The sequence below is a fragment of the Neoarius graeffei genome, chromosome 19 (assembly GCF_027579695.1).
Source record: "Neoarius graeffei isolate fNeoGra1 chromosome 19, fNeoGra1.pri, whole genome shotgun sequence".
Taxonomy (NCBI): Eukaryota; Metazoa; Chordata; class Actinopteri; order Siluriformes; family Ariidae; genus Neoarius; species Neoarius graeffei.
Genome location: NC_083587.1, coordinates 2,133,141 through 2,151,731, shown reverse-complemented (window position 1 = coordinate 2,151,731; position 18,591 = coordinate 2,133,141). Strand labels below are relative to the sequence as shown.

Here is an 18,591-nt window from a genome sequence, read left to right as displayed (position 1 = left end):
GATGGCTTGACATCCATGACGAGAGAGAGAGAGAGACGGAAGTGTTGTTCCGTTTCTTATGCCTTCAGGGAGGAAGTGGCATCAGTGATCCCGCCCTGGCGTGACGCAGGTCACGCGGAAGTTGGCTGATGGGAAATGTAGTTTCTTAAAGGGACTGTGTGTGTACCTACAATGACCATAAAATACTCGATAGTTACAATATAATAATTTTATGTATCTCACACAGAATTTTCAGAGATATATCGCATAGCCCTAGTCTGAATCTTCATATATATTTTTTTATTTTCAATTAGCCAGCCGGGCTGGCGAGTGACAGGAATTACTTGCTGTAGCGCGGATAATGTGTGGGTGGAGCACAGAGGACGGCAGGACAACGTTTGGAGGTAGAGAAAGCGTATTTATTAAACAATTTTTCAGTTATACTACGGCGTAAGCACACACGCACACAGACACACACTCAGCCTCCTTAAATAGGGAGCGGTTTACTGGGAAAACACACACAAAACACAGGTTAATTACTGTCAGGTGTAGCGATTCTGCCACTCACCTTCCCTGGCTCCACCCTCCTGTCACAGACCGGCGCTTGACCACGCCCCCGCTGCCACATACCCCCACCGCCCGACTCAGGCCGGGCGCCCATCGGGCCCGCAGCTGACTCCCCCCCTTGACAGGAGAGGAAGTCCGCCACGACCATCTGCACCCCCGGCCTGTGGACCACCTTGAAGTTGAAGGGTTGGAGTGCTAGATACCAACGGGTGATCCGCGCGTTGGCATCCTTCATGCGGTGGAGCCACTGGAGGGACGCGTGGTCCGAACAGAGGGTGAAAGGGCGCCCCAGCAGGTAGTAACGGAGGGCGAGGACCGCCCACTTGATTGCCAGGCACTCTTTCTCAATTGTGCTGTAGCGCCCCTCACGCACTGACAGCTTGCGGCTGATGTATAGGACCGGGCGGTCCTCCCCCTCCACCCGCTGGGACAAAACGGCCCCCAATCCTCTGTCCGACGCATCCGTCTGTAACAAAAAAGGGAGAGAGAAGTCAGGGGAGTGCAAGAGTGACCCCCACACACAGTGCAGCCTTTACCTCAGAGAAAGCCCGCTGGCACTGCTCCGTCCACTGGACCGGATCTGGCGCCCCCTTTTTAGTGAGGTCAGTCAGCGGGCTGGTGACGTCCGAATAATTAGGTATAAACCTACGATAGTAGCCAGCCAGCCCCAGGAACTGTCTCACCCCCTTTTTGGTCTTGGGCCTCGGGCAGGCCGCAATCGCTGCTGTCTTATTAATTTGGGGACGCACCTGCCCGTTGCCCAAGTGGAAGCCCAGATACCGTACTTCCACCCGCCCAATCGCACACTTCTTCGGGTTGGCAGTGAGTCCCGCCCGCCTCAGCAACCTAAGGACGGCCCTCAGGTGTTGCAGATGCCGCTGCCAGTCATTACTATAAATGATGTCGTCTAGGTAAGCGGCCGCATAGGTGGCGTGCGGCCGGAGGACCCGGTCCATCAGCCGCTGAAACGTAGCGGGCGCCCCAAACAGCCCAAACGGAAGTGTGACGAACTGGTGTAAGCCGAACGGTGTGGAAAAGGCCGTTTTCTCTCGGGATAATGGAGTCAAGGGGATCTGCCAATATCCCTTCGTCAAATCCAGTGTCGAGTAAAAGCGAGCCGTGCCTAGTCGATCGAGCAGCTCATCAATACGAGGCATTGGGTACGCGTCGAATTTAGACACCGCGTTGACTTTTCTATAGTCCACACAGAATTAATTTGGTGCAGAAGTTAATTTCTTTTAGGTTTTCTGAAATCAACACAGGATCCAATATTTACATACACTCACTTAGGTTATAAATTATGAGCTGCTGAGACTTCCATACTGTCTCTTATCTTGCCAAGGCCTCTTACAGTAGTACTTGAAAGTTTGTGAACCCTTGAGAATTTTCTATATTTCTGCATAAATATGACCTAAAACTACATCAGATTTTCACACAAGTCCTAAAAGTGGATAAAGAGAACCCAGGTAAACAAATGAGACAAAAATATTATACTTGGTCATTTATTTATTGAGGAAAATGATCCAATATTACATATCTGTGAGTGGCAAAAGTATGTGAACCTTTGCTTTCAGTATCTGGTGTGACCCCCTTTGTGCAGCAATAACTGCAACTAATGTTTCCGGTAACTGTTGATCAGTCCTGCACACCAGCTTGGAGAAATTTTAGCCCATTCCTCCATACAGAACAGATTCAACTCTGGGATATTGGTGGGTTTCTTCACATGAACTGCTCGCTTCAGGCCCTTCCACAACATTTCCATTGGATTAAGGTCAGGACTTTGACTTGGCCATTCCAAAACATTAACTTTATTCTTCTTTAACCATTTTTTGGTAGAATGACTTGTGTGCTTAGGGTCATTGTCTTGCTGCATGACCCACCTTCTCTTGAGATTCAGTTCATGGACAGATGTCCTGACATTTTCCTTTAGAATTCACTGGTATAATTCAGAATTCATTGTTCCATCAATGATGGCAAGCCGTCCTGGTCCAGATGCAGCAAAACAGGCCCAAACCATGATACTACCACCACCATGTTTCACAGATGGTATAAGGTTCTTATGATGGAATGCAGTGTCTTCCTTTCTCCAAACATAACGATTCTCATTGAAACCAGAAAGTTCTATTTTGGTCTCATCCATCCACAAATCATTTTTCCAATAGCCTTCTGGCTTGTCCCCATGATCTTTAGCAAACTGCAGATGAGCAGCAATGTTCTTTTTGGAGAGCAGTGGCTTTCTCCTGCAACCCTGCCATGCACACCATTGTTCAGTGTTCCCCTGATGGTGGACTCATGAACATTAACATTAGCCAATGTGAGAGAGGCCTTCAGTTGCTTAGAAGTTACTCTGGGGTCCTTTGTGACCTCTCCGACTATTACACGCTTTGCTCTTGGAGTGATCTTTGTTGGCCGACCACTCCTGGGGAGAGTAACAATGGTCTTGAATTTCTTCCATTTGTACACAATCTGTCTGACTGTGGATTGATGGAGTCCAAACTCTTTAGAGATGGTTTTGTAACCTTTTCCAGCCTGATGAGCATCAACAACGCTTTTTCTGAGGTCCTCAGAAATTCTTTGTTCGTGCCATGATAGACTTCCACAAACGTGTTGTGAAGATCAGACTTTGATAGATCCCTGTTCTTTAAATAAAACAGGGTGCCTGTTACACCCTGAAAAAAGGGGAATCTCAATAAAGATGCTGGACACAGTGCTTCTTCTCTGTTAGCTTCACTGAGAATATGGAATGAAAATATTTACATAATCACAATTTTGTTTCATTTGAATATTAGCCTTTTTTTCTTTTCACAGGTAAACACACTGGTAAGTATCATAATAACATTTCTCCTTTTTTGCTACAGGTCACATTTAATCAGGTAAGTATATTGTCATTTATTAAATTGTCTTACAGGTTAATTTCAATCAGGTGAGTACTCAGGTAAGTGTATATTCCCATTTCTTCTTCCTTCCCTTTCTTACAGGAAAAATGCTACAGGTAAACATAGAGGTGTGTACAAATCTTAATTCATCATAACCTTAAACTAAAAGTGCATTTGAAATAAATTAAAGCATTGTAAACACAACCATTTTATCTTTCTCTCTGATAGTGTTTGATCCCAATCATAAATAGCTACTTAAAGAATTACCTCAAATGCATGTAACTCAACAACACACATTAACAACATTATCCACTACGTGTATCTGCTAAAGTGCTAAACGCAATCAGAACGCACACCACGCCATAATAGCTACCTGTTGTATTGTGCAATGAACCAGTGAATAATGTGCCAATCAAAATAATGCTCCAAATCACTCAAAGTTCGGTCAAAGTTACTCAAACTGGACACAAAACAGTTTAACAACACATACAATCATGTAAGGGCAGAAATACTCGTTTTATACCTGAAAAAGGGGGAATCTCAATAAAGACGCTGGACACAGTGCTTCTTCTCTGTTAGCTTCATTGAGAATGGAGCAAAGTGCGCGCGAAAGCCCCCTTCTTCCCCTGTAGACTCGACCAATCGATCTCAGACACCAGGACTGAATTAGTAGATTGCAGAATCACTGATCCTTTTCATCTTTGTTCATCCTTTTAACCTCTTTTACAGGACCGGAATGTTTACATAAAAACTGTGTATATAGTTATGAATCATAACTTATTTATTTACTAAATTAATTAATGAATTCTCTTTTGTTCATGTTTTTAAGAAATGAATTCTTTTAGCTGGATCAAAATCAACCTATCACATGCCCACTCACACCTGATTGTCACCCCATTGATTGAAAACACCTGACTCTAATTTCACCTTCAAATTAACTGCTAATCCTAGAGGTTCACATACTTTTGCCACTCACAGATATGTAATATTGGATCATTTTCCTCAATAAATAAATGACCAAGTATAATATTTTTGTCTCATTTGTTTAACTGGGTTCTCTTTATCTACTTTTAGGACTTGTGTGAAAATATGATGTTTTTGGTCATGTTTATGCAGAAATGTAGAAAATTCTAAGGGTTCACAAACTTTCAACACAAACTTTGTTTTACTGCCAGTGGAACTGGTTCATTGCACAAAGTGGATGGAATAATGAAGGAGGATTACCTTAGAATTCTTCAGCAGAACCTCAAACCACTGGAAACTTGAACATGATTGGGAGTCACAACAGGACAATGAACCCAAACATGCATCAGAGCTGGTTGTGGAGGATAAAGCAGGCTAACATTAAGCCCTGACTTCAACCCTATTGAAATATATGGCCTGTGCTTAAAAGTCAAGTCCATGCCAAGGGGGGAAAAAAAATGAACTGAACTCTACCAATTCTACCATGAAGAGTCGTGAAATATCCAACCAGAATTATGCCAGAAGCTTGTTCATGGTAAACAAAAAATGTTTGGTCGAAATCAATCTTGCAAAGAAACATATATTGGGTGTGCTGTATGTAAAATTTTGACCCTGTATGTATACTTTTGACCCTGTGTTGATTTCAGAAAACCCAAAGAAAATTGTGCACTGAATTCTGCCTTTTTTTCTTCTTTAAGATGTATGCTGTATAATCATTCTGCCACAGAATAAGAACAGTTCAGAGAAAATTCATTGAAAGCCCAAATATTGCTATGACATTCATATCACTCATATAATTCATATCATGACATTTGTCACTGTATGTAAACTTCTGACCACAACTGTAACTAATGGGAAACACTGTAATGAGCATTGCCTCATGTTTTTAATAAATTATACAATGGCCTGTCTGATTTACCTATCTGTTTAACAATTATGACAGTCTGCTGTAGTACACTGTGGGTCAAATCTTGCTAATGATCTTAAAGCCTATCATAATGTGTGTGACATTCTTCATAATCAATAATCAACCTTAATTTGGTGTGCCTCACCCCCAACAAGCTTAAAAACCTCTGGTACATATGAGAGTCAGTTATGGTTGGGCAAATTACAGCAGTTTTAAATGAACATGCAGCCTAGCCTATAGCTATGTTTTAATGTCCATATTGAGCTCTTCATTCTGCTCCTCAAAAATAGCATTTCGGTCAGTTAAGGATGCTAGTGCCCAAACTACTTTTTTCTTTCAGCCGCTCCCATTAGGGGTGGCCACAGCAGATCTGTTCTGCATATTTGATTTGGCATAGGTTTTACACTGGCTGCCCTTCTTGACACAACCCTCACCAAACTAGCCAGGCTTGGGACCAGCACTAAGGCCAAGTTTACATTAGACCGTATCTGTCTCGTTTTCTTCGCGGATGCACTGTCCGTTTACATTAAAACGCCGGGAAACGGGAATCCGCCAGGGTCCACGTATTCAATCTAGATCGTGTCTGGTCCTGTGCTGTGTAAACATTGAGAATACGCGGATACACTGTGCTGAGCTCTAGCTGGCGTCGTCATTGGACAACGTCACTGTGACATCCACCTTCCTGATTCGCTGGCGTTGGTCATGTGACGCGACTGCTGAAAAACGGCGCGGACTTCCGCCTTGTATCACCTTTCATTAAAGAGTATAAAAGTATGAAAATACTGCAAATACTGATGCAAATACTGCCCATTGTGTAGTTATGATTGTCTTTAGGCTTGCCATCCTTCCACTTGCAAGTGGTAAGTGATATGCACTGGGATCACACACACAGTGGCTCAGTCCCGAATCACTGCTCGTGCGCTATACTCGCGCGCTCTGTGAGCTGCGCAGGGCCAGAGTGCGCACCCTCCAGAGGGCACTCGCTGTTCAGGGCGGAGTGATTTGGAGCGCAGGATGCCTGCGGAGCCGAGCGTATCCGTGTATTGGCGTTGCTGTGTGCACGCGAATCGTGTATTGGTGTTGCTGTGTGCACGCTAATCGTTTTAAAAACGTTAATCTGATGATCCGCTGATACGGTCCAATGTAAACCCCACCTGAGTATGTACTAGCTTGTGCAACCCCAGTGGCTGGATTATTTTACCTAATCTGCATGTCTTTGAACTGTGGGGGGAAACCAGAGCACCTGGAGGAAAATGCTGATGCCCAAACAGTATGTTGATTTATTTATTTATTTATTTATTTTTAAATAAATCTCCCACTGTCCGAAATGCCCGAAGGGGGATTATGTCATGGCAATGTCCATCCTTCCATCTGGGAAGGATACTCACCTTCTGAAGTCAACTCCTCTCTCAATTTTTGGAGGAATTTCACGGAACTTGACAGGATTCTTTGTATATGTCGGTAATATGCATATTGCAATTTCATTCAATTCCATCGCATTTTACCAGAGTTATGACATAGTTGCCAGTGGGGGATATTGTGCTCTCAGAGCACTTTTGTTTACATTTGAAAGCCTATGCCTCCTAATGCCTGCTTTTTTCCTAAATTTGTTTGGCCCCTCCTTTAATTTTTGACCTTTTTTTGGACATGGCTTTTGTTTCATTGCTGCGCACTGCTTTTGCATTAGTTTAGAATGTTAATGTGCATTAGCTAACATGGTTGTGATTTGAAAAGTGAGAACAGGCACACAGCATGCTGTGATGTGAACCCAAAATGACCAGCCCACAGAGAGGGCCAGTAAAAAGACAGCAAAGCAAAATCTCTGGTCATTATGCCCTGGCGAATAAAGATGAGCCAAAATAGCTGGTCTGTCCATACAGACATCCTAACGTATTTTTTGAGGGAATTTTCCAGCCAGGAGAAATATCCTTTAGCAAAATTCATTCCAGTATGTTGCCTTCCCTCTTTTTCAGGTTCCTGACCATAGTTAGGAAGAAGTGAATCTGGTTTGGTAGGCTCACTCACCTACTCGCATGGCTTTCATAATGCTCCTAGATTCTAACAGATATATGCATCAGGACACACATACACATGGCACTGGTCTGAACAAAGTAACATCTTCATATGAAAATAGTGGTCATCACCATTACAGTCGTGGCTAACTCCACATAACCTGCATAGCAAAAAAAAAAAAAACAGACACATACTGGGGGGTCATCCCACAATACCCCTCCTGCAACAGCCCCTCTTAAAACATTTTACAAGTACCATGCAACTGTGTGAGAAAATTATGACTAAAACTTTGACTAGAATTAGACTAAAATGAAAATTGAGTTCCACTTCTTAAATCTTGATGAAAACGAAACAAAAAAAATTAATAAATAAAATAAAAAGACTAAAATGAAACTACAATTTTCAGTACAAGACGAAGTCTCATTTTAAATTCTTTAAATTCAAAATTAACACTGCAATACTGAACTAAACCAACATTATCTACTGAACATTTATGGCAAATAACAATTACTTGTACAAATCCAAAATATTTTCTATAAAACCAATTTGGTGGCAGTACTGACTTTATAGTTGTGTGGGGTTTTTTTTGTTTGGTTTTTTGGTTTGTTTGTTTTTTTAAGCTGTCTGTTTAGAGACCAAAACACAATGGGCAGATATTTATCAGAGAGGTCTGATTCACAGCGCAGCTTTGCCATGTCAGATGTAAAGCCTTTTATGAGAAACCTTTCCTTTGCCTAAATTCTGATAAAGCCTTGCCTGCATTTTCCTGTAGTTACTAAATTCATCTCCAAGCTTGTCAGCTGTTTTGTGAATCTAAAGATACAGTCAAGAACCTTTAATTCAACCTTCATAAGCCTTAATGTAATATTGGCATGAGCCATCTTTCTCATTTCTGTATCCCTCATTTAAAGATATTGATTGATTGATTGATTGATTGATTGATTGATTTAGTGAAGAAAATGTAAATGTGGTATTTTTCTACAGATATACAGGAGCATGCAGTGTGAAAAATACATCGACACCAAAAGAGAGATGCATGTGAATTGGATGAGGTGAGAAATACACCAGTTGTTGGATCTTTTTAGTGATTTGATTTTACAGCTCATAATTTGTTGGAAGAACTTTATCTTCTTGCTGTCACTGGTATCTCTGCCATGCTTTCTTTAAGTTTGTAACGCTGATCTGATTTTTACCTTTTCTGGAATCTTGCCTCATTCTTTTAGGTATGTGAATTGTGCCCATAATAATAAAGAACAGAATATTGTGGCATTTCAGTATCAAGGGGGAATTCTGTATCGTTGCTGTCGACCCATTAACCCAGGACAGGAGCTCTTGGTGTGGTATGAAGAGGAGGGCACCAAAGAACTCAGTCCTGCACCTACAGGAACAACCAGACAGAAAGGTGTTACTATAGTCTAAGAGATTATAGAGGTTATTTTCTGCATCATCTAGTGACCTATTTCTTAGTCTAATATTGTTTCTGGGATGAATACTGTTGTACAATGGAGTCTACAATAACCAGAGCACTCCCCCAGAGAACTCATTTTGGCCAGTTCCACCAACCAGGTAGGACTTCTCTATCATATGACAATGACCAACCAGAGAGGGTGAAGTCTGTCGGCTTCCTCTGAGACACGTGAAGTCAGCCCACTACATCTCTTGCTATTGCGAATCCTTTGTAACGTCTGGCTTTTCTCCATAAGAGTGCTAATTAATCGACATTTCTCATGAGTACAACTTAATACTGATGACAGAAGAAAAATAACCAAACATCTTCCATTCAACATACTGAATAAACTCAGTGCTGGTTATTCTGAAATACCGTTGATTGTATTTGTGTTTCGAGCCATTTCCTGATGAGGATCATGTTCTGCCTTTAACCAAAATTCGCAAAACTCAAATGGAACAAAAAGGTCATGATGATAGTGGGCACCAAGTGAACACAGGGGAAACTTCTTTTTTTCAAAGCAAGAAAAAAAACGATTGTTGCATAAACTAATTGATTTTTTTTTTAAATGTTTTAATGACTATTTGAAAATCATAACCCATTTCTAGGGTTACTTGTTTGAAACTGAATATATAGTAAACCACAAAATACTGCTGTATTTTTATTCATCATGCACAATTTAACCAGAAGTAGCGTAAAATGCATGCCCTGTGGATTCTGAGTGGCGCAGCAGAAAAATATCCTCCCCATCATCTTCCCTATTTTCGGGAGATTGCCACATTCTAATCCTGATAATGCCACAGTCATCTGTGGTCGGGAGCTCAAGAGAGAAAAATTGGCTAGGCTCTCTGGGAGGGAGGGGTGACATGCGCTCTCTCTCTCCTCTGTCAATTACACCAGTGAGTCACGGGTGTCTGTGAGCTCATGCACATTCATATGGAAGTGAGTGGATTGGGCTTTCCTCTGAGTGTGTTACGCCACCCACTGACATTGTATGAGTAAAAGATGCGGTCAACTGGTGTTACTTGCCTTGGAGGAAGCACATGATAGCCTTAGCCCTCCCTGGTTGGGGGTTGTTGCGTGATACGGAAGAGTAGCCTGATGGGTGGGAATTGGCCATGGCTAAATTAGGGAGAAATTCAGGGTAAATAAACACATGGCCTATCACAACAAACACACAATTTAGGACAATGCTTTCAGACCTCCCCATATTACAAAAACACACAGGAGGGAGGGACAAAAAAAAAAAACATTTTATAATATCTTCAGTGCAATATAACCAGCTGGCTGGATAGAAGTTAGTTGAACACACACATGCAGCATGCCTGAACCAAGCAAAGTTGTTAATTGGCTAATACAGTTGTCCATCAAACCCATCAAGCATTATACAATTCAATTAGAACACATTTACTTTATTTCAGGAGCACATGATACAGTATTTATATTATCAACCAATTTAATAAGCAATAACATTATTTTTAGTATTAAATTCAATAATTCCACGAGTCATGCCATACAGAAAGAATCTTTAATTATGTTTATTTTTAACTCCTTAAACTCTTTCAGCTCGAAAATTTCAACATATTCAGGGACAAGTAAGTGGTTGCTTTATTACTACAAACCACACCGTGGCATTCTTTGCATAATACAGTAAGGAAATTCCTGTAGAGGCTTTGCACCATCACATGACCCCCATAGCAATGGTAACTACACCACCATGACAGGAGGCATGCTTGTAGTGCTTCATTCAGACGAGTTAGTTGTTATTGATCAGTATGGGAAGATTTTGCTGTGTTTTTGGATGTGTAAATCATTCTGAATGAAACAAAAGACATCAGATTTTTAAATTTACCAAAAGTAATTCATTATCGGGGGGGAAAAAACGAGAAAGATTTGAAAACGTAGAAGGGAAAATGGCTCGTAAACATATGAAGTGCAGTGAGGCGCTCAATCTTATACAGAGAGTTGAGCATAAGAGACAAAGTCTAGCAAGGTGCTTATTCTTGTACAGTGAAGTGAACATGGGTGTAAAGCTACAGTCACACTACAACTTGCAATGCTTTGCGATGGGTTATCAATGAAAAATAGGTGTTTTGGTGATGATGCTTGGCGATATACAGGCAAACTAAAAGTTGTGGTCACACAGCAGGCGAACTCTTGACTGTCACGCCTACACACGCTCAAGCAGCTGCGCTCGCTCACAGGCCCCAGTCGTTATGAGAAACACCTGATGCTGATTTGAGAACAATCGGTACACCCATATAAGAACACAGTCTTTTTGAATTTTTTTTTTTTTAAATCACTGTCATGATTTGAGCCATGTTTATGACTCAGCTTTTGGTTTTGCTTGTGTTATATTTTTGCAAATATCACGCTTGCTAATAAACACTATTCCTGCACTTAGATCTGTCTACCACCGCATACTTGCAAAGTCTCTGTGAAAACAGCATCCTTATATGCGCATGCTGATTGCAGTCAAATCAGCATCGGGCATTTCCCATAATGACAAGGTCCCAAGTGCGCGCACAATGTGCTCCGAAGGACCCCTGAATGTAAATGCACTTTTAAAGTCTCAGTGAAGGTTAGGCAATGACAAGCTGCTGTGTTGACGCTCATGTTCACTTCACTGTATAAGAATGAGCACCTTGCTGCAGTTTTGAAATTAATTTTTTTTATTTTTGGAATTCTTACCTTTGTGGAAATGAAGTGAGCATATGATCGTATTTTTGACCTCTCCGTTCAACAGAGTTCCGCCCAATGTTTGTGCACCATTTTTCCCTTTTACATTTACAACCCTGGTCATGAAAGTGTTACGGAATTTCCCGGAATTCCGGGTTTTTAGATTTTCCGCCGGATTTTTTCTGCGAATGACCCGGAAATCCGGATATTTGACAAAACTCTTAAATCTCCGGTTTTCCGAATGGAGAAATTTATTTTTCGTATTTTTCACGTTCCTAGATGCAGCGTAATACTTCGCATCGTCCTTGCATGGGCGCAGTCCTTAAATAGCCCAAACATAGTTCATTGATTAAAGACAGGTGTTCTTTGTTAACAGCGCACATGCTGGAGCTCATTAGGCGCGCGCGCCTTCAGGACTGACACCGTTCTGCGCAAGCGCAACACAATCGCACTAGAAAGCATGTTCAAGCTGTCAGTGTAGCTGCAGTCTTTTTAGTTGTGAATCACGAGTATTTTCTCTTGTTAATAATTCGCCGTGTCAAAACAAGCAAAACTTTCCTCCTCCTTTCGACGTGAAGAGAGGTAAGCAATTTATTGTGTGTGTGTGTATATATATATTTTTCCCCCCATCAAAGTTGCATTTTGTGGCTTGGAAGCTAAGTTTTAGTGCCGTTTCTAGAACACAACATCAAGAAAACGTGGAAGAAACAGCAATAATGGAAGAGCCTGTTTCTAAGCTGCCTAAAACTAGCAATGGTAATTATGTTTTGTTACATAATGTACTCAGGCTGCCAGTCAATGTGTGACACACATACACCCTACGCCCCTGATTGATATGAGAAATTTGGTATTCATTGGTGTGTTTAAATTTACAGACAATACGAACTAATGTAAACAATTGGCTTCAACTCACATAAATATGAATTGGAAATTTTTAGTTCACTTTAGCTTATGCAAACGCACAACTCTACTAAAAGATTGATAAACGAGGCTCAATGTCCCCAACATTGAAACCTGAAAGCTTTAGAAACTCTAACAGACCTTTACTTTTTAACAGTAGCGTTTTGGGATTTTGCTGAGTTTACCTTCAACTGTCTGATTTTTTTTTTCAAAGTAATTAACTGTGTAGCCAGGAAAACCACCGCGTTTTCTAAATGCGCTCCTGAAAATTACTCAATAACTAAGGGAATTAAATTTGATATTTTTGACATGTTAATCATTAATGTACGTGAAAGAAAAAGGCTTAAAAGTTATAACTTGTTTTAGTGAAAATAAGTACTAAAATGCACTAGAATGCAGGGTTTTGCATGTTATGTTATTAAAATATTTTCGGGGGACATTGCCCCCCCCCCCCAAATCTCAGGGTTTTTTCCTTTGCTCCACTTTCATCTCTACGTAGAAATCTCTCTATTTTGTTTCCCCCGATGAAAAATTTCTTTTGGTAAATTAAAACATTTGATGTCTCTTTCATTCAGAACAATTTGCACATACAAAAACACAGCAAAACCTTCCCATACTGATCAATAATAACTAACTCATCTGAATGAAGCACTACAAGCATGCTTACTGTCATGGCGGTGTAGTTACCATTGCTATGGGGGTCATGTGATGGAGCAAAACCTCTGTACTGCTGCAGACTGAATTGAATGCCATTTGAACTGTTGCAGTGTGTCCCTTTTTTTATATGCCTGCAATTCTGTATGGCCTTTCTTATGTCTTAATTTATGGATGCTGGCTTTCTTTCTTTCACCATTTACATTAATATGAATCAAGTGGGTTTCACAAAATCCCACAAAATTTAATTTCATTAACTGTGTTTCATTGAAATTAATAAGCATTTTAAATATGACAATCCATATGTAAAAATAAAGACCTTCTTGTGTAAATGCTTCTAGATAAATCTATTCATAACCAGATTGATAAATAAGGCCCATTGTTGTATGTTTCAGATCCTTGAATGCTCGGGCTGAGTCTCCTTATTAATCCTGGATGAGATGTAAATAAGGCTAGGCTTGCCATTACCTAGACTTAACATTATATCAAACAGAAACCAACTACTCCCCCTTAGTCAGTCTGACCCATGGGGCTATGACCAGTGCTGTGCCTAGCTGTTGTACCAGCACCTTATTGAATCTACAAGTATTCCTAGCTCGTGGCTGCTGTATCTTTGTCCTCAAAGATACTTTTTTTTTTCTCCTCAGTCTTCATGTAGAATCTTGAAAGTTTGAGGTTCAGTAAAAATGCTCCCTTACATTAGGTTACTGTGGTTAGATTTTATAATCTTGTTGCATTTAATGTAAAAATTTCTGATACTTTTGTCCTTTCACTTCGCCAGAAGTAAAGAACACTTTGCTGCAAGTCTTTTCCTGCTCCACATGTCCTCGTTCCTGTGCATCTCAAATTTACCTTGACCAGCGCATCCAGAGATACCACGATGAAGAGTCTGTGAGACTTCAGGAATCAAGAGAGATTAAATATGAACTTCAAATCCCCTCCAAATGCTCCAGTAGTCAGCCAACATCAACTGATGCTTTCAGTTCTGACACTTCTCATAATGATGTAGAGAAGGAAATTCACCACAGCTCAGACTGTGGAAAAAGTTTTGGTCATCAGAATGCACTCAGATGGAACCAGTGCAGTCACAAAGGAGTAAAGCCACATGACTGCTCACAGTGTGGGAAGAGTTTTACTGAACAGAGTGCTCTCCAACGACACCAGCACGTTAACACAGGAGAGAAGCCGTATCACTGCTCACAGTGTGGGAAGAGTTTTACTCGTAAGAGTCATCTCCAACAACACCAGCGCATTCACACAGGAGAGAAGCCGTATCACTGCTCACAGTGTGGGAAGAGTTTTACTAATCAGACTGCTCTCCAAACACACCAGAGCATTCACACAGGAGAGAAGCCGTATCACTGCTCACAGTGTGGGAAGAGTTTTACTCAGCAGAGTACTCTCCAAATACACCAGCGCATTCACACAGGAGAGAAGCCGTATCACTGCTCACAGTGTGGAAAGAGTTTTACTCATCAGAGTCATCTCCAAATACACCAGCGCATTCACACAGGAGAGAAGCCGTATCACTGCTCACAGTGTGGGAAGAGTTTTACTCAGCAGAGTGCTCTCCAAATACACCAGCGCATTCACACAGGAGAGAAGCCGTATCGCTGCTCACAGTGTGGGAAGAGTTTTACTCATCAGAGTGCTCTCCAAAAACACCAGAGCATTCACACAGGAGAGAAGCCGTATCACTGCTCACAGTGTGGGAAGAGTTTTACTCATCAAAGTGCTCTCCAAATACACCAGCGCATTCACACAGGAGAGAAACCGTATCACTGCTCACAGTGTGGGAAGAGTTTTACTCAGCAGAGTACTCTCCAACAACACCAGCGCATTCACACAGGAGAGAAGCCGTATCACTGCTCACAGTGTGGAAAGAGTTTTACTCATCAGAGAGATCTCCAACGACACCAACGCATTCATACAGGAGAGAGGCCGTATCACTGCTCACAGTGTGGGAAGAGTTTTACTCGTCAGAGTCATCTCCAACGACACCAACGCATTCACACAGGAGAGAAGCCGTATCACTGCTCACAGTGTGGGAAGAGTTTTACTCATCAGAGTGATCTCCAACGACACCAGCGCATTCACACAGGAGAGAAGCCGTATCACTGCTCACAGTGTGGGAAGAGTTTTACTCATCAGAGTGATCTCCAAAAACACCAGCGCATTCACACAGGAGAGAAGCCGTATCACTGCTCACAGTGTGGAAAGAGTTTTACTTGTCAGAGTGATCTCCAAAAACACCAGCGCATTCACACAGGAGTGAAGCCATATCACTGCTCACAGTGTGAGAAGAGTTTTACTCATCAGAGTGCTCTCCAAACACACCAGCGCATTCACACAGGAGTGAAGCCGTATCACTGCTCCCAGTGTGGGAAGAGTTTTACTCAGCAGAGTAATCTCCAACTACACCAGCGCATTCACACAGGAGAGAAGCCATATCACTGCTCACAGTGTGGGAAGAGTTTTACTTATTCAGGTACATTTAAAACCCACAAGTGCAATAACTCCGAGACATTGCATGCTTTAAAGTTGTCAAATTAAATGGTTTTTATTCATGCTTTTGCTGAAAATGTCCTGTACTTTGATCCTAATTGTTCATATTAAAGGACTACATATTTTAAAACAATCTTAGTGATTTTTAAACAAGACTGTTAATGTTTTCTTTTGATCTTATGTAGTTATTAAGTAGTCATTAATTACCACCATATAAATAATGATTCAACTGTAACACTATTATCAGTGTAGTACTGTAGCATGAGACTAATTCTTCATAGAATTATTACGGAGCAGGAGTTTAATGTCCTATGTTTAACGGAAATGTGGATCAAACCAAATGAGTATGTCGCATTTAAATGAAGCTATATGCTTCATTCTCAGCTATATGTATCAGCTTCGTCTAACTGGAAGTGGACAAGGCGTCATAGTTATTTGTTATGATAACGTAGACATCATACAAAAACCTGAACAAAATTTCAATATGATTGAAGTTCTTTATATTAACATACATAGCAAAAAAATAAGTCTACCCAGTCAGTTCAGCTAATTATTTACAGATCTGTGGTCTGTGTTCTGAATTTCTTTCTGAATTTGCGGATTTCATCTCAAACTGGTTGTTTCTTTGGACAAAAAATTAATTATTGTCGACTTTAATATTCACTTCATGTTAGGTTTTATTCCTTTGTAGGATAGATTCTGTTCGGTTGAAATGGCCTTCTGTCTCAGCTAGACATTGTTTAAGAACATTTTGCTTGTTTTGATGTGGGATGTGTATTGTTGATCAGAGATGTGTCTGGATAGCGCCAAGGTCTGCAATGATGTCAGACCCACTCACACACACTCGCAGCTGCATAGCCAACGTGTATTTGGGATTAAAAGTTAAATTTAAAGCCATGATATAAGTTAGTTTTATAGCTAGGATTGTGATTTTAAGATTGGTAGAGTTAACCAGTTTCTTTAATGTTGAATCTGAAGTTGAAATGATTGAATGTTGGATTTAATGTTAGTTTTAAAGCTGCATTAAGTGATTCATGTTAGTTTTATAGTTTTAAGTTAGTTTTATAATTACAGAATATAATTTAGGATTGTTAAGACTTTGATTCGAATGTTAACTTTGAGTTTAATCCTGAATCCTGTTTGACCTTCCTCCGGTGAAGTAGCATTTCTTTGTTTTTGCCAGACATATTCTTATTTTTTCTTATGTTTCGTATGACTTTCTTTGTTTAAGTTTATTCTTATTTTTGTTTATTTTCTTCTAACATATCTTTGTTTAAAATTGTTAGACATATTCTTATTTATTTTGCTTATGATTGTCTTACTACATATTGATGAAATCAAGATGTAATTTGCTGACTTAGCACAAGACACATTCATGTGTTAAGAATTTATGATTTTAATATTTTAGCTTTTCATCCTTTAGCTTTTAGATCCTTTAAACTATTTCTGTTTAACTTGGTATTAATTTCTGATGTATTTGACCTTCTTTGACTAGACTTCGTAGACTAGATATATTATCTGTGTTTAAAAATTCCATCACCATCTTAAGTACATATTGCCCTATGTTATATCTGACCTGAAGGGGTGTATGTACGCAATGACCTTTAAAATCTGTTTGTACCTTGCTATCATGTCATATCATCAGAAATATGTCATTATGTTATGCTTGATTCAAGATTTATCCACACACTGATGTAACCTGCCCCAGATCAAGGTCCCCTCAATTGCACGCAATTGAGGAGACAAACATAGCTGATTTCATAGTCTGACATCCTACACACAGACATTTCTACGCCACATTCCTACACGTAACTAACACACACACACACACACACATATACATTACACATACATACACACACACAACATACACATATTTACGTACATGTAGACAAAACATAAGCAGAGATAAATGGATGCTATAAAATGTTTTCAAAAATGCTTTCATTTCGACGAAGGAACTGTGAATAAACTGGCTATGAAACCTATCTCTGGTTTTCCTGGCCTGTTTCTTTCGCGCTGTCTCCGTCCCGGATCTGTAGGTGGCACGAAGGCATTGGGTCTCGAGAAGTAAGTTGACCGTTCTGACTGGGAGAACCCTAACACTTCAATAACCCTGAAGACCCTCTGAAAACAGTGTTCGTGTCCATTTTAGATTCATTAGGGTTTAATCAGAACGTCATAGGACTGACCCATAATGGTGGTCACACTCTTGATCTAATACTTGTATTAAATATAGAAAATATAGTCTGACTTCCACATCATCTGAGGTAGCGTCAGACTCTCATCTGATTCAAAATATGTCTGAGCAATAATAGTCTGTATGCAGCTTGCCACACCATCACTTCAAAATTACATTTACACCAACTACTGCATGAAGATTTATCAGAAGTTTCCCCTAGTTATCAACTTGTTTGGATCACCATCAAACTCCACAGAACTTTTATCAGCTTTGAGTCAATATTCTGCGATACTTTAGATGATGTAGCTCCGCTTAAAAGAAAATAATTCAAGAGAAAAAAAATCGCACCCTGGTATAATCACACATGCAGCTTAAAACAAAGTTAGAAAATGGTGTCAAACAAAGTTGATAGTATTCCAATTAGCATGGAAGGAGAGCCTCTTGAACTATATAGACAAGCTCTTAATGCAGTAGATCAATGTTTTTCTCTCTACTCTAATAGAATATAACAAAAATAATCCTAGATCCTTATACTTTGGCAATATGAACTAGGAATAAGACCACCACAGACGCATGCACACCTTCAATATGTAGTAGCAATGATCATTATTCCCCCCCAAGAACAAAATTGAAAATATCAATTTAAAGCCAGCCAATTTGATAAGTATCCGTGGAGAGAACACTATAACCACATCAGAGCAATGATTCATCTTTTACTCCCCTTTGAGAGTCTGAAATAATTTCACTTATTTCCTCATCAAAATCTTCAACTTGTGTACTAGATCTCTTACCTACATGATTCTTCAAACAGAACACTAGAAGCAATCAAAACTCTTCTAAAAAAAATAATTATTCTTTTAGCAGTGGCAATGTACCCAAATCCTTTAAACTAGCAGTTATCAAACCCTTGATTAAAAAA

General features: G+C 40.2%; 1 protein-coding gene across 1 annotated transcript in view; it reads left to right on the top strand.

Moving 5' to 3' along the window:
* LOC132867688 (zinc finger protein 345-like) overlaps positions 1-17,478 on the top strand; it is a 125,663-nt gene extending 108,185 nt beyond the window's left edge. The window contains exons 4-6 of the mRNA XM_060900698.1: positions 8,290-8,357; positions 8,529-8,707; positions 13,767-17,478. Coding sequence (XP_060756681.1) covers positions 8,290-8,357; positions 8,529-8,707; positions 13,767-15,538 — 2,019 coding nt within the window. The 3' untranslated portion in view covers positions 15,539-17,478. The remainder of the gene's footprint in view (positions 1-8,289; positions 8,358-8,528; positions 8,708-13,766) is intronic.
* Positions 17,479-18,591: the final 1,113 nt, after the last annotated feature.